General features: G+C 31.6%; 5 protein-coding genes across 6 annotated transcripts; 2 read left to right on the forward strand and 3 right to left on the reverse strand.

Annotated features, from left to right (window-relative positions):
• Window positions 1–1025: 1025 nt before the first annotated feature.
• Window positions 1026–3594, forward strand: LOC139528287 (uncharacterized). 2 transcript variants are annotated; one of them, XM_071324199.1, is made up of 4 exons: window positions 1026–1349; window positions 1533–1622; window positions 1818–1890; window positions 2410–3594. In XM_071324199.1, exons 1-4 carry the CDS (start codon window positions 1026–1028, stop codon window positions 2574–2576), a joined length of 654 nt encoding a protein of 217 aa, XP_071180300.1. In that variant the 3' UTR covers window positions 2577–3594. The 2 variants fall into 2 exon arrangements, with proteins under 2 accessions (XP_071180300.1, XP_071180299.1); XM_071324198.1 differs by having other exon boundaries at window positions 2196–2548.
• A 1012-nt stretch (window positions 3595–4606) lies between these two features.
• Window positions 4607–8507, forward strand: LOC139528295 (ABC transporter F family member 4-like). Its single transcript, XM_071324209.1, has 4 exons — window positions 4607–5155; window positions 5798–5935; window positions 6139–6320; window positions 7010–8507. The coding sequence occupies exons 1-3, from the start codon at window positions 4925–4927 to the stop codon at window positions 6307–6309; spliced, it is 540 nt and encodes a 179-aa protein (XP_071180310.1). The 5' UTR covers window positions 4607–4924; the 3' UTR covers window positions 6310–6320; window positions 7010–8507.
• A 65-nt stretch (window positions 8508–8572) lies between these two features.
• On the reverse strand, window positions 8573–12376 carry LOC139526585 (uncharacterized). The gene has a single exon (XM_071321743.1). The coding sequence runs from the start codon at window positions 12374–12376 to the stop codon at window positions 8573–8575; it is 3804 nt and encodes a 1267-aa protein (XP_071177844.1).
• A 2101-nt stretch (window positions 12377–14477) lies between these two features.
• LOC139526586 (uncharacterized protein F54H12.2-like) lies at window positions 14478–15800 on the reverse strand. The gene has a single exon (XM_071321744.1). The coding sequence runs from the start codon at window positions 15798–15800 to the stop codon at window positions 14478–14480; it is 1323 nt and encodes a 440-aa protein (XP_071177845.1).
• An 884-nt stretch (window positions 15801–16684) lies between these two features.
• LOC139526587 (uncharacterized) lies at window positions 16685–17839 on the reverse strand. The gene has a single exon (XM_071321745.1). The coding sequence runs from the start codon at window positions 17837–17839 to the stop codon at window positions 16685–16687; it is 1155 nt and encodes a 384-aa protein (XP_071177846.1).
• Window positions 17840–21862: the final 4023 nt, after the last annotated feature.

The following is a 21862-nucleotide window of genomic DNA, read 5'->3' on the forward strand; positions in this document are numbered from 1 at the left end:
AGATCCTTTATTTTTGAAAATAGGAATCATAATTCCAATACCCCAGCTCTCAGGTACAAGACCCGTGTCTAAAATGATATTAAATAGCGAAATATATATAGGCATCATATAATCTAATGTATTTTTAATATATTCATTCAGTATACCATCTTGTCCGTCAGATTTGCCATTTTTTTACTTCTTTACAACAGTCATAGGATTATTCAATAATTCATTTAATTCTGGTGACATATCATTAAAGTTAACATCTATATCATTTCTACATTCATCCATATCATTCATATTTAAGTCCTTAAAATAATTGTACAAAGATTCCATAGATATAATGTTTGGATCATCTTTACTCTTTTTATTAAAGTTATTCAAGATTTTCCAGAATTCCTTGCCAGTAGTATATATTGTGTGGCAGCAGCAAATATTTTTGCCACGTTGACAAAAATTTGTTCCCGCTAGCAAAATTGTATAATATATTTGTTGAATAATATCAAAATATTGGATTTTAAAATTTGTAGAAATATAAAAGACTGTTTTGATTTTTTCACACGTTGCATTTTGCAGACGTCAAGAAAATTACATAATATAACTGTTGTATAATATTAAATGAAAATTTTGTTTTTTCACTTATAAAAGAATGTTTTGATTTATTTTCCATCGCATTTAACATATAGACAATTTAAATTGTTAATATTTTGGATAAAGAAGTTAAAAGTAAAACTGAAAAAATAGAAGATTAAATGACTTCGCGTTGAGAGAAGAAATTTTATAAAACTTTTAAGTTTCATTTGTAACAAAAAATGAATAAGAATTGAAAATATATTAATTAACCCTAACCCTAGCGTATATTGTAAAAACTATTATTATTATTTATTAAAACAATCCATACTCAAACATTAATTAAACCTTATCCATCTACCACTCTTATCCCAACCATATATCACGGAATTAATTACCCCTAATTTATTCCCTAATTAGACTATTGTTTTTATTTCTCATCCGGGTATTTAATTCCTCAAAATATTTGCAAAATGTCACCCATCAACACCATGTTTATATTCATCATCATTTGTTTCACAATGTCAGCTGTTTCATGCTCGCATGAATTGAGAGATGTATGCACAGTGGAGGGGGATACTCTCCATTGCAGATGGACTGGAGCAGGGCTCTACAACACCAGAATCCGACTAGATGTAAAGAAAGTCGTATTCGAAAGATTTTTTGTTGCCGGACAATTGGACCTTGCAAATAATAGAGACCTGCATTCAATTGAGATCAAACAAGGAAATTCTAAATGCAGCAATGTTTTAGCAGCACCAGAAACAATAACAATTGTTAATGGTATACATTGTGATGTAAGTATATAGGAAATTAGAAAAGAATAACAGAATAATAAGAGCTTTAAAGTAATCACGTAGTATTGTCTCTATATGTAAAGTGACTAGAAACAACCTAAACTATGAGCAGATCTTATATATTATTTATTAATTTTATTGTGTAAAACATTTCTTACATTATGTATATTTTTTTTTTTACAGAATGGAGTCATAGCTTCTACAACAACAACAGCAGCAACAAGAGTAACACCAGGATCCACATTGTCAATCGGCACCACTGATAAACAACTGGTAAGCATTTATCTGATATTTTTTTAATTAAAACGTCCGTTTTGTTTTCTATTTTTATTAGGAAATACATGTACATGAACGAGTCAATTTGTATTCTCTATAGTATAGTGCTTAAAAACAAATTAAAATGTGAAGGATAAGATTTTTTAATATCAACATTTTCATGAAATACATGATTTTATTTCTTTATTTCAGAAGTCAACACCACATGCACAGGAGGAAGACAAGGGTCTAGATAATATTAAGATCATTCTTATAATGATTTTTGGTAAGTATCTAAATTTAATTTATTTATTTGATTGACAAACAATATAAAAATAAAATAAATAAATAAAATAAAAATATATACATGTTCTAATAAAAACACTTATTTATAAATAAGAAAAAGATGCGGTATGAGTGCCAATGTATTATAGATCAAAGTATGACCTTCAACACAGAGCAAAAGCTCACACCAAACAGTAAGCTATAAAGACAATTCAAACAGAAAAACCAATGGTCTAATCTATTTATATATATCAATATATTTTATAATTTTTAAAGTAAGTGACATATTCAAATTTATCTTTACAGCATCTCTAGCATGTGTTATGCTCTTGTCGCTGATGTTATTTTGCATCTGCAAAAAGAAGAGAACTGCAAAAACCAATTTCCGCCAACACCAATTCTCCTTCAATGTCGATGCAGATTCACTATCCGAAATAGAAATTGCAGATTTTGTTAATACACCAAAAAAAACTGTTTAAGTTAATATCTATCTCTGTATTTACTACTTTTTAATTTGTAGAATATATCCTCATCGCAATTTATGAAAGGCTTCAAGAAATTATAAATTATTTTTTTCCACCACGTGAAAATAACAGACGAGTAGCCCCAGCACAACAACAACCACCAAGAATATTGAGAAGATCAAACAGGATATCTATTCGGCCACAGAGACTAACCTATGATTAATTTTCTAAACTTTTAAATTTTATGAAATTTTTTAAATTTTTTTTCTAAATTTTATATTTTTTTTATTTTTTTTTTCTAAATTTTATAATCTTTTTTCTAAATTTTATAAACTTATTTATACACTGTTATCTAAATTTTAATAATCACTGATGAGGATGTATTCTACAAATCTACTTATATTATGAAAAATTATATCACCAAAACTTTTCAATTTTCTTTCATTTGATTTATTTGGATTAGTTACACTTTATTTTAATTAAAGAAAAGATTTTGATTATACTCGCATTTCTCTACTCTCATTTTATTATATTGTAAATAGTAGTATACATGTAGTTTGTTTTTATAAATTCACCTTAGTTTATATGTTTCATGCTCATTCAAACCATAAATTTCATTATAAATCTATTCTTTTCATTAAATAATCTACTTTCTCTGGTATTAAAGTTCATTATTAATCTATTCCTTTCATTAAATTATTCTTTTTAGTTTTCCATTTACATATGTTTAGTTTTGTAATAGAAATAAATTAAATTAAAAAACAAATATGATTGGTATTATTGTATATATGTAAATAATATATATATGTATATAATGTTTGGAGAACTTTTTGTTTTTATGTTTACTTTATCATCATTTTCATCTTTGGAATTTTTTCATATGAGAATTTACAGCATCCAAATTTAATTACAACATATTATCGCATATTTTATCATATTGTGTTTGCTTAAACTTTTTTTCTTTTGTTTTTATTACTTTTTATAGTGCTATATGATTAAGTTAAACCTAGAGATAAATATATAAAAATTCTTGATTTGTAACCGCTGTCATGGTGCTTTCTATAACATGTTTTATGTGAAAAAAATGGTGCATTACAAATGATGTAAGTTTTTTATAACCAAATTTCATTTGATAGTTCTCTTGTTTATATTATTTACAATTGTTATATAAATAGTGCAGAAAACTTGATTTGTTTTGAAACTTACTATGTTGTTTCATGGAATAAAGTATTTGTATTTGATATGTGTTAATAAATTAGACTTTTCTTAAACTTTTCCCACTGCATTGCTACCCCAATCAATGTGGATGATTACCAGTTGACACCATTTGTATATCATCTAGAAATTTGCAAACAAAAACTTTGCTTAATTAATTTTTATCTACTTTAAATTTATTAATTATAAAAGAAATATGGTTTAATTGCTGATGAGACAACTCTTCAAAGAGGTCAAACCACAAGCTTCAATCTCAAATCTTGTCAAGAAAATGAAATATTTACACAGGAAAAAAGAAGCTAGCTGAAAAAAAAGTCATGAACAAAACAAGATTCACCATTTACAATGATCCAAAGAAAAGAAAAGAGCATATCTAGAAATTTGCAAAACAAAAACTTTGCTTAAAACATTTTTATCAACTATTAATTATAAAAGATGGTAATCCACAAGCTTCAATCTCAAATCTTATCAAATGAAATATTTACACATGGGAAAAATTAGCTAGCTGCAAAAAAGTCATGAGCAAAACAATTAACTACGATCCAAAGAAAAGAAAAGAAAAAAGTAGCATGTAGGGGGAAAAATAGAGAGAGAGAGAAAAAGGAGATATGATCCACCATTGAAAATATGATCCAAAGAAAAGATGATCCAAAGAAAAGAAAAAAGTCGCTTATGTTCTAACGAAGGAAAAAATAGAGAGAGAGAAAAAGGAGATAGGATTCACCATTGAAACTATGATCCAAAGAAAAGAAAAAAGGTGTTTTAACGATGAAAAAAATTAGAGCGAGAGAGAGAGAGAAAAAAAAAGGAGATAGTAATGAGATGTAAAAATAATCGTCAAAATCCAACTCGATTTACCATTGAAAATATGATCCAAAGAAAAGAAAAGAAAATAGGTTTTGTTTTAATGAAGGAAAAATTATATATAGAGAGAAAAAATAGTAATGAGATGTAAAAAATAACCATCAAAATCCGGTTCGAACAAATCTATAATATATAATTGATCTTAAATAAAAACAATCAAAAATTTATTGAGTAATGATCACTTTTCAAATTTGAAAGGTGATAAACACTTTATATTTAAACTGATGAACTAAGATTTAATGTAAACAGAAGGTGTATTATCCAAATACTGCCGCAATATTGGAGATCAATCTGACATGAAAAATCGCGATCGGGACAGATCTACACTGAAATTACATATGAATTAATAAAATGGTGTAACATGGATAATGGAAGGTTGGCGAGCCTTTAGGAGTAAATAAGTGTTGGAAACTATTATTCATAATTTAATGAAACGGAAGCTTTATTCCTTTATTAACGCGGTACACTCAATTCTATCATAAAGCGATAAAAATGATGAACCAGGTTGAGTACATGAGGGGATTTGGTGGAGAAGTAGAGCGGGCTGAGTTGAATTTTGGAAGAAAGAAGAACATTGCGGTTACACCGTACAAGGGATATGTTTATATCCACATAGGCAGTTTAACAAGTAGCAGAAGCATAACTCTTGGGACTGATGAGTTTAAAGAGCTATGCAATCTGAAGCCAGTTCTTTTAAAAGCTGAGGCAGAAATAAAAAAACAGGTTAGTGATTTCTAATATTTAGCAGTAAATATTTACATGAACATATAGCTAAATTATTATCGTTCAGCAGCAAATAGTTGAGCGTGATATATATTTTATTCTCTAAGAAATAGGAGCGATCTACAAAATTATTTTAAAGTAAGATATTGCGAGTGTTTAATAAAAGCACCAGCTGCAGATGTTTCACCTTATATGTTTTTTCGTAAATTTCACTACTGCTAGTAAGTACACATAATTTTCAAAGTTATTGAAAGCGAGTAAAAACTATATGATAAACGTTCTAATTATCCTTCAACAGCAAATAATTGAACATAAATATATACTTTATAGGTTTAATATACAACAAACGTTTTAGTTAAAAGTAAGTTATTGATAGAGAGTATTTACAAGCGGCTTGCGTTCAGCTGCAGATATTTCACTTGTTTCTGGGTTGATTTCACCACTGTTAGTATTAATTTTCAAAGTTATTGATAGCAAGTAAAAAATGTTTTGATAAACGTTCAGTTGCAGATATTTCAACATTTTTGTTTCTAGGTAAATTTCTCAACCGCTAATAAATACGAATTTCTTTCCCACAGCAAACGTTGATTTATATGATTTCTTACACGTTCAATTGTTTTTATTATATATTAATTTTTTTAGCTGCAAAAACCTAGCAGGAAAAAGAAGGTTATAGTTGTTGAAGAGGAAGAAGAAGAAGAAGAAGAAGAAGAAGAAGAAGAAGAAGAAGAAGAAGAAGTAGAAGAAGAAGAAGTAAAAAAAGTTACTTTGAAAAGAAAGGTAAAACAACTTTTGTTTTTTTTTTTCTATGTAAATCAAAATAAGTAGTTATAATTTTCAAGTTTATGAATTTAAAGTAATTATCCAATTAAATGTACCATAAAAAGAAAAAAAAAAAAAAAAAAAAAAAAAAAAAATTGAAAACATTGAAATAACTTTAAAATTTTAAGATGATTTTCTATATTATGATATTCTTATTTTAGAGAAAGGTGATTGCTATCAGCGATAGCGATGAGGAGGCGGGAGTGTCAGAGTCGGACGTCAGAAAGGTGATTGTTGCAGCAGAATCTGGCCCGTTCAAGGGGCTAAAGAAGAAAAAGAAAACAGCTGGAGCTGGATTCATACTTTCTGAAGCAGTTGAAGATGGCGAGTGAAGATAACACCAGTAAGTGATCAAATTTTTATTCTGTTTCTAATATGTTCTTATATACAATAGTTAGGATAGAAATCATTTATAACTTAGCAACATTTTTCCAATCAAAGATTGATTTATCAATATGTGAAATACTCGCTTTAAGATAAAACCATTGCCTTTGATTTAAAGCGATCTCATTTCTAAGAGGATCATTTCTCAATAATACAAACAGTTCACTATTCAATATACATGTATTTACAAAAATATCTTCAGATAAAGCAAAAGTGTCCATTTTATTACAAAATAAATCGTTTCCGCTACTGTTTCGTTTAACATCATCAGATATGAATGGAGGATCATTTTCACTGTTTAATGGCCCATTTATTAATATAACTGCTAGAGTTATCGAACAGAATAACAATCCGACAATTTTCATCTTTGCACCAAGCCAGTGCAGTTGTGGAAACTGGTCACTGATTTCAGCTGTATCCATATTGATAAAATTGTAATCATGCTCATCTGTCATTTTAAGTGAATATTCTTCCACATTTGCACTACTCAATTCATCCTTTTCATTTATTTTAGAAATCTCCATTATGAAATCCAATTTCTTAATACAGGTGTCGCACTTTGTTCATTTGTTTTCATGCATGTATCTGTAGATTTATGATGTGAAAACTATTTTACTAGAGTTTATGTATCTTATTTATTTCTTTTAGCCAATCAGAACAGAAAAAGGACAATGGGAGAAGAAGTAGAAAAAAAGACACTGAGTGAAAAACGAAAGCGGTCAGCTCCACCTTCATTAAGAACTTTATCTGTTGCATGTATTTATAATAAATTAACAACAAAATGTGATATTCAAATGAGAGATTTTTTTTGTAAAATTCCCTCACCAATTTTAATTATTTTTATGGATTATGCAGACTTTCAATTTGTTTTAAATCCTGGATTTGCCGAATTAGATGTGTTTAATGCTGCCGAGGAAATTTTTGATCAAAGATATCAATTAAATAAAATGATAAGGGAATGCAGCCATTTCACATCTGAAGAGATATTCATTCATTTAAAGAACGTCCCAGGGTCTGTTTTAAATTCACTCGGACTTTCGTTCAATAGGGAGAACTTTTCCGATATTTTAAGGAAAATATTAAACATGCGATTTTCACGTGTTTAATTTACCAAAGAATATGTCTCATATATTTTAATCTAAAATTTAAGAAATTTATTTGTAATATTTTCATCGTGTTTGAAGGTCTTTTTCCCCATTGCACAATGTATTTCACTGGTGCGTTTGAAGGTGTAATTCCCCATTTTCATAATTGTGTTTAATTTACCAAAGAATATGTCTCTTATATTTTAATCTAAAATTTATTTGTAATATTTTCATCGTGTTTGAAGGTGTTATTCCCCATTGTCCAATGTATTTCACTGGTGTGTTTGAAGGTGTTATTCCCCATTTGAAGGTGTTATTCCCTAAGGAAAATATTAAACATGCGATTTTCACGTGTTTAATTTACCAAAGAATATGTCTCATATATTTTAATCTAAAATTTAAGAAATTTATTTGTAATATTTTCATCGTGTTTGAAGGTCTTTTTCCCCATTGCACAATGTATTTCACTGGTGCGTTTGAAGGTGTAATTCCCCATTTTCATAATTGTGTTTAATTTACCAAAGAATATGTCTCTTATATTTTAATCTAAAATTTATTTGTAATATTTTCATCGTGTTTGAAGGTGTTATTCCCCATTGTCCAATGTATTTCACTGGTGTGTTTGAAGGTGTTATTCCCCATTTGAAGGTGTTATTCCCCATTGACATAATGTTTGAAGGTGTTATTCCCCATTGTTCTAATGTTTGAAGGTGCTATTCCCCATTGTTCTAATGTTCGAAGGTGTTATTTCACATTGTCCTATGTTTGAAGGTGTTATTCCCCATTGTCCTATTGCCTTAATGTTTGAAGGTGTTATTCCCCATTGTCCTATTGTCATTATGTTTGAAGTTTGTTTGAAGGTCCATTTGGGTTTTAAAGTTATGTATTTTCATTGGGGTTTTTAAGTTAAAGTCGCCATTTTACCATGCTACTCCCCATTGCCCTATGTATTTCACTTCCCCAGGTTGATAGCAAACGGATAAAACTTAAATATGTTGATATATTTTATTATAAAATCATATATTTATTTACATGAAATAAAATATTATATAATTATTGTACAGTGTGTTTTCTTTTTCTTGAATTTATTACGGATATGGATTTTTTTTTTCAATTTACAATTGTATTAATGTTTTTCTTTTAATTTTCTATGAAAATATGCTAGCGAATGCACATTATCATCCAGCAAGTGTCTCTTGTCATCATATGGTGATAGTCCACTTTTCACAACCTTCACCATGTGAATCTGATGGTTGAAACTTCTCAAAGTGTACATATGCGAGAGTAGTGGAGAACAATTGAACAAGGTGTTTTTATATTGTTCGAATCTAACATTTCGGGTTTTAATACCCTTTGCTACTACAGTTTCCTTGTCGTCTGCGGTGATAAAACTATACATTTTTGCTCTTAGTCCGATATATTCCACCATTTGAATGGACTTGCATTCATCTTTGAATAAACCAATAATCGATTTCCTGTCTTTGGTGTAAAGAGGGTGATCAGCTGGATAATTTGAAAAGTCATATAGCTCACTGTTTAACGACATGTCTCTATATATGTCATCAGTTCTCACATGCATAATGAAACTGTCAGTATCTGTGTAACATAATGTTACATTCTCCTTGTATAGTTTTTTCATGTGGTTGTAGTAGTAATCAACCATGTGCGCCTTTGACAGATCGAGAATCATTTGTCCTAGGTAAATTGGTTTGTTGAAGAAAATTTTTGTTTTGGTTTGTAGCACGCCGCACAAGTGGTCGTTGAATATCTTAAAGCTTTTAAATGATGATTTTGCAGTAAGTTTTTGAAACTTATCCCACCTATGACAGAGAGAGAAGTTGATATGTTTCCGCAACGATTCCATTGATTTACCGAAAATAGCATTGTTGCCATTTTTAAAAAGTTTTTGCTCGAAATTGCTAGTAGCCTTTTTCCTCATTTCGGTATTGAAGTCAATATACTGTTTCAACCATGGACGCTGTTCAAATGAAACTATATTGTGAATCTTCTTCAAAACCAAACCTAGTTTGAGGTATAACTTTAGATTCACATAGTGCAAGATGTAATGCTTTTTATCTTTCAAAGTAGCTAGCAATTTGGTGCTCGGTTGGTATTCTTTCCCATCATCATTTGCTTGCTCATACAGATGACGTGAATGAGGTGAAAGCATTTCATTTGTTATCACTCCTTTTTCAACTGCAAGAGGAAAATCATTGTGAAGATCGTGTAAGTTATCTGGGTAATCCAAATCGCATTCAATGACATATCCGATGTCAGCGTTATTGGATACATTTAAGACATTGAAATCGTTTATTTCCTCTTCTGACAACCACTGGAATTTCCCCACAGCTAATGGCATGCTCATGCTTAAACCGTATAAATTGTTCGCATCTACATACATCAAGTATGAAGTTGGTAAAGCTGGATCATAATTGCTCAAGTAGGGATTGTTTGCTTTTGCATGTCTGCAGCTCACCATTGTTAAACCTCCTCGTATACTCTGCTCAAAGAAGAGCCACATTGTAGGATCTGTCAATAGCTCAAGTCTCACACCAGTCATTTTCAATGCAGATTGCCAGGAAAGCCCTGGAAGAGTGTAATAATTTGCAGGGTCGAGGGAATAGTTCGTTATCCACTTCTTCCTGAAAGTTTCAAATACATCAGCTAATAATAGAACGTCAGTTTTTAGATAAAGATCGTGATATTCGCCTATATTCTTAATATTCATTTGATTCCATACCCGTTGCGCATGTTCATACTCGGTTTGACTAATTGTTTTCTCTGATAAATTGCTGTAGAATTTGTCTATAGAGGGTAATTCAGTTTCATTGAACCTTGCTGCATTGTCAATGTATTCGTAAGGATATGTTCCTTTTTTCAACAAAAGAGCAATCCGCTTATCATCATCAAATTCTTTTGTAAAATGTTTAAATGTTTCTTTCGGATTCTCCTTAGACATTGACGATACCAATTCCTCTAGTGAACAATTCAAAAACTGGTATGAATCGATAAAGCGCAGATTGGATAGGTTGAAACTGATGTACTTTTCTGCATTCGTGGCTATGCAGCCAATTTCTTCACTCTTGAAAATACCTATCGAGGAACAGATTAAATGTGCATCAAACTGTTTCAGGTTATGAAATATAACTGGCACGAATGTGTGTTCTTTAAAATTAAGATTGCAATCTCTGCATGAAGCGCCACGAAATTTACCTGAAACATGTGCATGGTCTCGAACGCGGATAGTGGAATCTGTAAATTCTTCCATGCAAATGTGGCAATGTGTACTTGATTGAAAATCTTCCTCATCTTCAACAGTCATGCACAAGGGTTCAGGATTGTTCAAAATAGCCTTTATACGTTTATTTTCGTCAAGAAGACTATGAAGGAAGTGTTCACTAACATTTTCACCTCTATATATTTTAGGTGGTTGAGTGTATCTGTCATCGATGCAAACAACTTGATAACCGTACCCGCATGGTATCAACTTTGTTAATTTCGTTGTGCTGGTTCGATTATCTTCTGGCTCTTCAGTAACCATAGGTTCGCAAAATGTTTCCATGTCAGCATAAATAACAAATGATGTTTGTAACTGTTTGGCGTGATCTTGAAATGTTAGTATATCGTCTACCCCCTTGGTGGGATATGTCACATGTTGAGCTTCAAATTTTGAGCAGTATTTTATATGTTTCTCTAAAGTATGTTCACTGGTGAAACCTGATAAACAGAATCTGCAATACTTATGACTGCGTCCCAAGCATTTTGTTCGATATAAAAGTCTATTGAGATCTGTAATCAAACACCAGTGACTTTTATTCCCACTTTTCAAATACAATAAGTCAACTTCATGATGAGCTTCTCTTAGACCTGTTACATGGAGGGGGAAAAATTCACCCTCTTCAAATCCTAACACCATTACTGAAATGTTATTCTGCCTTTCAAATTTACTCACAAATGATGGTGCAACGGGCAATTGTATACCTTCCATGTTCAATTCATGTTCATATGGGATGTAGTGATGCACTTTAGAAGGGTCACCTGAACACGTAGGATGTATGGATGCTATAATAGCATATACAAAACATTTTTCATCTAAGTTTCTTATGTTGAGTAACGCTCTGGTTGCAGCAAGAGTTCTTGGTAGGGGTATATACGATCCACCGCCTAAAGGTTTATATTTAGCTGTATTAATCTCAATGTGTTTAATATGATCTAATGACCAACCGCTCCCATTTCGTATATACTCATCAAAACTTTTGAATATTTTTTGATATGTCACATTAATATCATGTTCATCATCTATATTTGCTCTATCAACTAGATTCGATGTCTTCGAGATAAAATGTGCATTATTCTTTAAATCATTACCACCTTCACCTCCATTCGGCTTGATCATTTGCACAAGACAATTCATATACCACTTAATATGACCGAGTTCATCACACATCTCTTGTAAATGAGTTTTTACCTCATGCTTAATTCCAGATAAAAATGCTAGAAGATCATACTTTTCCCCATTATCCTCATTCGGATAAATGAAACGAGCTCGTGCTATTCCCAAGAGAGCAGACTTATCCACACTTTTATGTTTGATTGTAGTATGTGAATTTGAATCAGTGTTTCCTGAACCAGTCTGATAAGTTGTATGATCGATGTTGCTATGTTTAAACAAATTTTCCGCTGAATCAAAATGTCTATCACATTGTCGACATGGAAATGTACAACTGTTTCTCTGGTGTCTCTTCAGTTTGGAAGGGTGATCAAACAGAAGTTTACAATAATAACATGAATAGACCTTAACCGTAAGATTTGATCTGTTGTCATTATCAACACTCAATCGATCATTTAACTCTCGCAACTGCTGTTGATATTGAGGGTTACTGTCAGGATAAAGACGCAATAAATCCTCGCAGAAATGATCATCAGCCATGACAATTGTGATATCAATAGCACTTTCAACGTTTTATATATACTACGCGATCGTGGACTAGAACTAATAGGCGAACATATGTTATCTAAATATTTATTTTATTAATTAAATTTAAAGGTACACAGTGTAAATATACAAATAGACAATATATTATATACATATATAAATATAGACAAATTTAAAGAAAAATACAAGTGATTGATTGAAGTCTCCAATAGTTTTAAATAATCCACTTCTTCATTACAAATGAAATGATAACCATTTACTCTTTAATCTTTTGCGATTTTGCGATTTTTCCACATTTCTTAAGAATTTTTCAGGAGACATCTTGATAGCTTTACCCTCTGCTGCACCATCATATTCATCAACATCCATCCTATTTTCCTCTTGATTGTCTGATTTTGATCGATCTACAGTTTCTTTTAAATTTTTCAATTCTGTTTTTTGCAAAACCTGACCACTACCATGTTGTTTGGTTACATCTTCTTCTAGGTTTATTTCTGTTTTTATACTGTCACTATCTTTACCATCATATTCCTTTTCTTTTTCTTTCACATTAACAATTTCACATTGGTTGGACATATTCATCAATCTTTCATATTTCTCCTTGGGTAATAGTATTAACTCCCGAGTCATAGTATTTGAAAAAAGATGATATCAATGTTGGAATAATAACAATTATCTTCAGTAAACGTTTTCTCCTCAACTGAGGTGTTATATTATTAACTACCACAGCACGAATGAACTTTGCAAAAGTTGAAAGATTCCTTTTAACCCTCTCAGACAATGGTATGACGCTTTTTAGACAGTTGAATACTATTTCTACTAATAGTTGTAATTGTCTGTGGTCCGTGCTTTTTATGATTTGAGCAGATTGTTCAGGTGTAGTGTTCGCCAATAATTTAAGGAAGCTTCTACTTGATTCTTTTAAAATCATTTTGGTTGATAAACAATCGTGTCCTCCCCCGGAAAAGGATTTGCGCGCAACTGATATTCAGGGTTTGAACCTGGTGCTATATCCACTATCAAGCAATTGTATGGTCTGCTAATTGCACGTTGGTAAACGTCCATGAAAAAGCGAACTTGACCTGGAAACATTTGTCGAGCTAAAGATTGTATTTGCAGTGAATCTCTACCATTTTTGAAAAGAAAAAAGACGTGAGAATTCAAACTGATTGATCGCATAACCTTCCCCTTCTGATATAAATTTTGTAGTATAAAAATAATTGATGTTAAGGTGTGATGACTTAAAACGCAATAAATCTTCTGCATCAGTTTACAGTCCACTACTTCATCCATTTTATCATCAATGATCCATAATGTGTGTATATCCTTATCAACAAGAAAATCACTTTCATCAGGCAGTTCCAGTTGAAATGAAATGTTGGAGACAGTTTTTTTCAATTCATCGAAGACATCTTGCCATATGCTGTAACAGTAGTATATCTTCTGAGGTGGTATTGTAAACATTTCCTGAGCGTTCTCTAATAATCTTTTAATGTATGTAGTTTTTCCTGAACCCGTTGGACCGACACATATTGAAGTCATGGGTGTTTGAAATTTCACCAAACTCATGATGATCACCTCTTGCTCGAATGATGATTGTTACCATGTGTCTCATCATTTTAAACACTTTTTCATATGCAGTGTGAATAGGTTTTACCAATCACATTGAAAACAAAGATGTCGTTTGCTTGATGATTATCACTGAAAAAATCGTGAATGTTAGTTAGATCATACTCTCTACATAAGAGTGATAAGATGAAAATGCAATATTGACCGCATACTGATGAATTCTCACTCTGTAATCGTTTTTGATTTATTTCCAGAGATATCGCATTGTGTTCAAAGAATTTTAAGAAGTGACGTGAATAATAATCGGGAGAGTGTGCGAAGCTGTCGAAAAATATCCCTCTTCGTTCCTCATTTATGAAAAAGGCGATCCAGTGTGCACCATTCTCAAAATGATTTTCAGTGTTACAAATAAATCCCATGGGTCGATTTCTCACTATCTTAGGTATCTGATCTGCTGCAAATATACCAACAATTTTATCCTTCATTAGTTCATCACAATTAATCATACACTCCAATTGCATAGTGTTCATTCTTGAATTATGATGTCTCGAGTTTGAGTTATTTCAAAATATCCACTAAATTCACTATAAATGATTATAGTTGTTGGTTCAGTGAGGGGAGAATCAAATGTGCATTCCAAATTGACACGTTCATTCCTTTTCAATGTTAAATAATCTAAACCTTCAAAAATTGGTTCCAGTTGAAAGGCATACAAGGCATATCCTTCAGAAAAACTGTCTCTGTTTAATCCATTACCACAGTCTTGCAGAGTTTTCCCAGCAACCTCAAATAGATTGCGAAATGCAACAATGGATGATTCTCCACTTGACGAGTCAAATTTTACTCTGACAGGATTCCCGGAAACTGGCACTCCCTCAACTTTAAGATTTATTTCACTTAGGTGGCAATGTTTGAATGTCCACGGACATAGTGAGTAGTCACCTGCTATGTTTTGACTCCCCGTAAAGGCTATCAATACCTTATTGGGTCTATTATTCTGGAATATGTTGTTGAAGTTAAAACTTATTTGACCAGCTGGAAGTGAAATTGTGCGAACATCATTTTGCACAATGGGATATTTAGCGTTTACTGTCCTGAGTATAGAATCGTGGCCATATACAATGCCGGGGTGAACGTGGATCTTTGCTATTGATAGATACATATCTTCAATCTCAAGGTAATAATCAGCATCTTCATCAACCGACATTAGATAAAATTCTGGTCTCGATCTGTAGAATTTCACAGTAACTCCTACTTGATTTAATATGTAACGATTCATTGAAAACAGGGGATGGAAAATGTTTCCTTCAAGATCAACAGTTTTACCATTTTTTATGTATGCTGTTCTTCTGTAGAGCCCAAGATTTGATCCTGTGTTACAATCTGCATCATCCAATGTTCCTTGATGATCGTCTATCCATAATTGACTTGAGAGCTGCGATTCTTTAGCTTCTTTCCCATATTTCAATAAAGTTTGCATATAAGCTTTGTAAGGGTAAAATCCTGTTGAAGATGTGACAATTTTATTTTGAATTAAAACATCTATTTGATTAAATAATGCATGCAAAACATAGTTCACAGGCCCGCAATTAACGTCACTGCTATCTGCTATGGTTCCATCTCCTCTTTTAAGTCTTAGACGTACATGCATTGTTGATTTACTTAAGTCTAGATACTCTGTTCCACCAGATATGTGAAACTCTATTGGCGATGTCTTTGTAAAAGTTGCAGCTGGTCGAATATGTTCATATGTGATTCTTGTGACTGCAGTTTGATGACCTGGTAGATTGAATAAAGACAACTGACTTGGTTGCAGCTCATGAAATGTTTCAGGATTTATTTTAGCCATTTTGAATTTTACTGGAAAATATCCTTTTCAATTAGCTGATTCTTTAATCTTTTTTTCACACTCTGTACACTTCCTTTCTTACTGTTTGTTTTATTTTTCCTTCCTCCTTTCTTTGTCTTTTTCGTTTTCTTCTGCTCCCCTCTATGGCTTTTTCTATTACTGTTTTGTAACTTCCCACGTTTGCGTTTTATCTTTTTCACAGCTCGACTAATTTCCGACTTAGCATTTTCCACCTGCTGCTGTGCATGTGTTACAAGTTTAATGGGTGATTGCGCATGTGGTTTACTTTGTGGTAATGTGATTGGTTCCATGAAGCTAGCTGCTGAATTAGTGAGGGAACCACCACTCTGGATAGTTCTTCTGTATGAATTATTAAGATATGAATTGTGATGTTTGTCATTCGCTAGATTTTCATAGTACATTATCCATGTCCTAGGGTCTAGCACATATTGAGAATTGTTCAATTCCATGATTATCATGCAAAGTATGGATACGACCTGAAGTGCAGTGTAATCGACACTGGATTTTTTAAAAATGATGCATGACTCCCTTGCATGTCAGTAATAAAGAATTCAATGTCTCTTATTTCACTTTTCACCACTGGAATGTATGCAAGTTGATCAAAGTGGTAGTATTCAGTTTGAGAGCAGCAACATATTCGCTTCAATAAGGGTTGTTTGTTACCATCGACTATTACATCACCGCATATGTTTGCATATATATATAGATCATTATTTGATGATAATTTAATATCAACTAATGCGACTTTCCATTTTGATTTCATCACTATTGGCGTCTGAAGATATGTACGGAATTTGTGTGGTCTGTTATGTGGGTAAATGTCTAAATTTTTGTTACTGTTAATGACCATGTAAAAGCTCATTTTAAAAGTCAACAATATCTCTCTCAGGAATCCACTGACAAAAACGTTTATCCCAATCCTGGAATTTTACATAACCCTCACGTTGACCATTCCGCCTTCGCCATTTAAGCACTTTCTCAACAAACCACAATGCGTCAGCCTCCTTTTTCACACGCTGCAACTCTGTATAATTGAAATTGCCTACAACTTCCTTGTCCAAAAAATCTTGTACTTTATAAAAGATTTTCCCATGTATTAGAAATCGTCTATATATTTTAAATATTTCGGAGGTCCACTGTTGCTGATAAGCTCTTTGAAACGGTTTCTTCAAATGGCTCAGTCTTACCATGTCATTGATTTTAAAATGAAACTGTTTCCCTCTTTTACGTTGTACTTTTAATGTTTCTTTCTTTTCTCTGATTCGTTTTTCTTTGGGTGGAGTTTTAATATACATATATGCCCACAAATCATATTTGTTTTTCTCATTCACATCTTTTGGAGCTGTATTATTTAAACTTCTATGTGGCGTTGCATTATAACTTGCTACCAAATTTTGTAGAACATTGAGATAGCTATAAGTTCTATGCTTTGTAAAATATCGGAACATCATCCTCCGAAATGTCAAATTGACCCTCTCTGCTATTGACGCTTTACTACTGTCGGAATTTAAATAGACATGATGGTAAATGTCATATTTTTTAAACACACGTTTCAAATCTTTGTTTTTGAATTCAGTTCCCGCATCTGTGGAAACCTTCAAAGGGATTTTACCATGTTTGAAGATTTTTTCAAATGCATCAGCTACTGTCTTCCCAAACTTGTTTTTTAATGGATAAATCCATAAAAACCGTGTGAAAATATCGATAACAACCAACAGGAAACGTGTCTTATTGTTATATTTCTGTATGTTGGATACATCCATAAGGTCAGCATCGTATTGCTCATACGGTTCCGATACAATTATTTTCACTCTTTTAATTCTACGTTTTACAGGTTTTTGTAAATTGTAGTCGTCTATTTTTTCCATCCATTTCCTGATCTTGTATACGCTTGGTACATTTCCATCTCTTGATGTCTTCAACGTTTGATAAATTTTTTCAGCACTTAGGTATGCTCCCCCATTTGCTGTATTGTAATATACATTCCTAAGTTTTTCATCTAAATCATCATTTTCCATTGTTAAAAATAGGTTCCAAATCTATCATTTTTTCAACTTTATCTATTATGCGAGATGCTCTGTGCGGTGTTTTCAATATAGTATTTTTCCAATCTGTTGATTGTAAAAATGTAAGTTGATAGTAGACTCTCACATTATCTGGAATATTTGATTGTCTGACTAAATTAACAAAATCGGTGTACACTTTATCTGTTTCTACTTGATAAAAAAAATCCCATGCATTTCCTCCACTTATGTGTTCCACTTGATTTTCCTTCTTCAGAATGTCAAAAACTGACTTTGCATATATTATATCGAATATGTTATCAAGTCTGGCTATATTTTCACATGATTCTATCTCATCCATGTTTTATTAATAATAATAATAATTTATAATGTATGATATTTTTGTTTGGGTTAGGGTTAGGGTTAGGGTTAGGGTTAGGGTTAGGGTTAATTATTATATTTACCAATTAAACTTTTATCAAATTAAAGCTCTCAAATTGTTTTAAATGTTCCTTTTACTACTTCCATATCCAGCATATCAACAATTTAAATGATTGGTAATGCGTTAAATTGTTTAATGAAATGAAAATTTTTTTTAAATGTTCAATTTACTTTTACTACTTCCATATCCAGCATATCAACAATGTTAAATTGATTGGTAATGCATTAAAATTGTTTAATGCAGTGAAAAAAAAAATAAAAACATTCTTTTATATTTTACAAATTAAAAATCAATATTTTGATATTATCCAACAAATATATTATGCAATTTTTGCTGACGGGGGCAAAATTTTTGTCAACGTGGCAAAAATATTTGCTGCTGCCACACAATATATACTACTCTTGCCATTTGTTTGTGCCGTATTTCTAATCTTGCTTTCAATATTAAATTGATAATCATTGTCAGCTTTATTTGTAATCTGCTTATATTGTTTGCTAAAGTGAAGTATTTTTTTTATTATTTGTTTCATTTTTGTGTAAAATATATTGTTTTCTTGCTTTGTGATTTTTTTTTCTAGCATCGTAACACTGTTTTGTATACCATGGTTTCTGGTTAGTTCTTTGTGTTGTAGTGCGTGGATTTTTAACAAATGTTTCGTTCGCAGATGATACGAGTATTTCGCCAATACTATCAACAACTTTGTCAATTTCGTGTTGAGTACAATGATCACTCGAGTGTAGAATGTGAAGGTCGTTTAGTATTGCCGATAACTGTTCTTTTTTGTTATGAACTGTATTGACAAACTGAATTCGTTTGTTATCATGCCACCTTGTTTTTTGTGTTTGGTCTGACGTAACAGAAAATAGGGAAATATTAAGCTTCTCAATAATCAAAAGCAGTGTTGCTCAAACTGCTATATATCCTATGAGTTTTTTCCGAGAATGTGTTCGGTTCAAGGTTTTTTTTTTTAATTTTTATATTTTTGTCAAAGTGTCAAAGTAAATATTTGTCAAAATTTTATGAAAATTAAACGAGCCAAATTATTTTATTCAAGGTGTTTGGTACCACCTTAAGTACCCGTTAAAAATACAATAACGTATACAGAAATACTAGACTGCACGGTAAATTCCAAAATAATAATGACAAATTTTAACGTTTTCAACCAACGAAACAAACGGAAAATAAATGTCAAATTCATATCTTGGTAGAGTCATTTTAAAAATATAATGGTGGTTTAATCTTGTTTCTATAGTTTCATTTTGTAGTTGAACCACCCACTAGTACAAAATTGCAATTGTGATTTATCTAAACATTCGTATTATATATTTTTAGTATTTCCATTTTTAGGCCCCATTTATGTGCATCATGTTTTCTGGTCTGTGCATCCGTTCGTTCGTTCTTCCGTCTGTCCCGTTTCAGGTTAAAGTTTTTGGTCGAGGTAGTTTTTAATGAATTTGAAGTCCAATCATCTTGAAACGTAGTACACGTGTTCCCGATGATATAATCTTTCTAATTTTTATGCCAAATTAGAGTTTTTTCCCCATTTTCACGGTCCACTGAACATAGAAAATGATAGATTGCAACTTCACGATAATTTATAGTGTAGAATTTATGTAATCGATTCAATCACACTGTGGCGATTGAGACTTTTGCAAACATAATCTGAGTTTAAAATATTTACTCAGTTCAAACTCAGTTCAATTAAAATTTAAATAAACATTTCAGTTTGAAAATTTAAACAAAATTATTATTCCTGGTTCTGGATTTATTTCAATTATTTATAATCAAACTCAAATTAAGTGATCATTCTGCCAATTTTTTTTGCAGAAAATTGTAATTCTTATAACTCCCCCATAATAATACATTTAGTATAACAAATTCCCGTTTGATAAAAACATACTTTAAAACTGCAAGGAATATACTATGTTCTACAAAAGAAAAAGGGTTTAATATGATTGATAAAGAAATCCATCAAAGATACAAAAATAATATTTATATGTCTTTAACATCTATTTATTTACTGCAACCTTTGGTAGTGACACGTGAACAAATAATTATACATGTCACGAACGAAAATCAAGATCAACTTTCTAAAAATAAACATATCAACCTCGTTTTTTTGTTATTCCATTGTATGTAGACATGTCATTAAATAAAGATGCTGACGTTTCTTATTGATATCATGTTTGATTTTGTATGTAAACTGTTTCCTCAAAGTGTCGGCTTTGTTATGTAAACGAACTGTGCGCCTCTCTTTGTCGACCTTTTGTTATTTTATATGAGTCGGTGTTTCTTCGAACACTTATCAGGAAACAAAAAGATCAAAGAAGCCAGATCATTTGATTAAAATTAAGATGTTTTGATGATGTTCTTTCCAACCTTTTCTGATTGGGTTCCATTAATATATCCTAATGAACTAAAAATTGAAGAAACAACACACACGACTTCTTCTGTTTCATTTTTAGACTATAACCTTGAATAACACAGTAATTTCAGTATCAGAATATGTGACTTAGTAGACAATTTTAATTTTGAAATTATCAATTTTCTCCACCTTAGTCGTAATATACCAACTGCACCTCGATATTGAATATACATTCCCAACTCATTCGGTATTTAAGAGCCTGCCACTGCTACTCAGACTTTGCAAAACGTCACAATCCATAGTGTGAACAAAAAGTTAATGAACCAGGATAATGTCACCGAACGTTTCGATCGTCCTTTATATTTAAAACCGGTTTATCAGAAGACACAAAGACCTTGTTGATAATTATTCTGTATCAACTTCACAACTTATACGTGATTATCATCTTAATTATATGTCATAGTGTTGTTTTATTTGTTTTTTTGGAAATTATTAAACACTTCTGTTTGGTACATTTTGGGCGTGACTCGGTACTTGTATATCCCGCCATTTTGTTGTTGTGCTGTGTTCATTGCTAGTATTTTGCGTCTCATTTTTGAGGATGTGATTTATCTATATGTAAAATGGGTTTTTTTGTAGACTACTTGTTTATGTTTACCTTGCTCCAGACAATAACTAAATGATGACTGTTGCTCCTCTATTTTTGACATTTAAACTATCTTGTCTTTTTGTTTTGTTCGCGCATTATTGTCGATATAATGAAATATTAATGTCATTGAAGTGAGAAAATTAGCTAGCTATAAAACCAGGTTGAACCCACAATTGTAAACAGAAGAAAATGGCTGTACCAAGTCGGGAATAATAAAGGGTGTTTTCCATTTATTTTTAGCTCACCTGGCCCGAAGGGCCAAGTGAGCTTTTTCCATCACTTTGCGTCCGTCGTCCGTCGTCTGTCGTCTGTCGTCCGTCGTCCGTCGTCCGTCGTCCGTCGTCGTTAACTTTTACAAAAATCTTCTCCTCTGAAACTACTGGGTCAAATTAATCCAAACTTGGCCACAATTATCTTTGGGGTATCTTGTTTTAAAAATGTGTCCAGTGACCCGGCCATCAAACAAGATGGCTGACACGGCTTAAAATAGAACATAGGGTTAAAATGCAGTTTTTGGCTTATAACTCAAAAACAGAAGCATTTAGAGCAAAAAACAAATCTGACATGTGGTAAAATTGTTTA

Source organism: Mytilus edulis, chromosome 6, assembly GCF_963676685.1.
Source record: "Mytilus edulis chromosome 6, xbMytEdul2.2, whole genome shotgun sequence".
In the NCBI taxonomy this organism is placed as follows: Eukaryota; Metazoa; Mollusca; class Bivalvia; order Mytilida; family Mytilidae; genus Mytilus; species Mytilus edulis.

Excerpts from the sequence above, each read along its gene's own strand:
- LOC139528295 (XM_071324209.1), top strand. The coding sequence starts at position 4,925 with ATGATGAACCAGGTTGAGTACATGAGGGGATTTGGTGGAGAAGTAGAG. Across the intron at positions 5,156-5,797 it reads AGGCAGAAATAAAAAAACAG|CTGCAAAAACCTAGCAGGAA; the intron begins GTTAGTGATTTC and ends TAATTTTTTTAG. Across the intron at positions 5,936-6,138 it reads AAGTTACTTTGAAAAGAAAG|AGAAAGGTGATTGCTATCAG; the intron begins GTAAAACAACTT and ends TTCTTATTTTAG.
- LOC139526587 (XM_071321745.1), bottom strand. The coding sequence starts at position 17,839 with ATGGAAAATGATGATTTAGATGAAAAACTTAGGAATGTATATTACAAT.
- LOC139526585 (XM_071321743.1), bottom strand. The coding sequence starts at position 12,376 with ATGGCTGATGATCATTTCTGCGAGGATTTATTGCGTCTTTATCCTGAC.
- LOC139528287 (XM_071324198.1), top strand. The coding sequence starts at position 1,026 with ATGTCACCCATCAACACCATGTTTATATTCATCATCATTTGTTTCACA. Across the intron at positions 1,623-1,817 it reads GCACCACTGATAAACAACTG|AAGTCAACACCACATGCACA; the intron begins GTAAGCATTTAT and ends TCTTTATTTCAG. Across the intron at positions 1,891-2,195 it reads CATTCTTATAATGATTTTTG|CATCTCTAGCATGTGTTATG; the intron begins GTAAGTATCTAA and ends TTATCTTTACAG.
- LOC139526586 (XM_071321744.1), bottom strand. The coding sequence starts at position 15,800 with ATGGCTAAAATAAATCCTGAAACATTTCATGAGCTGCAACCAAGTCAG.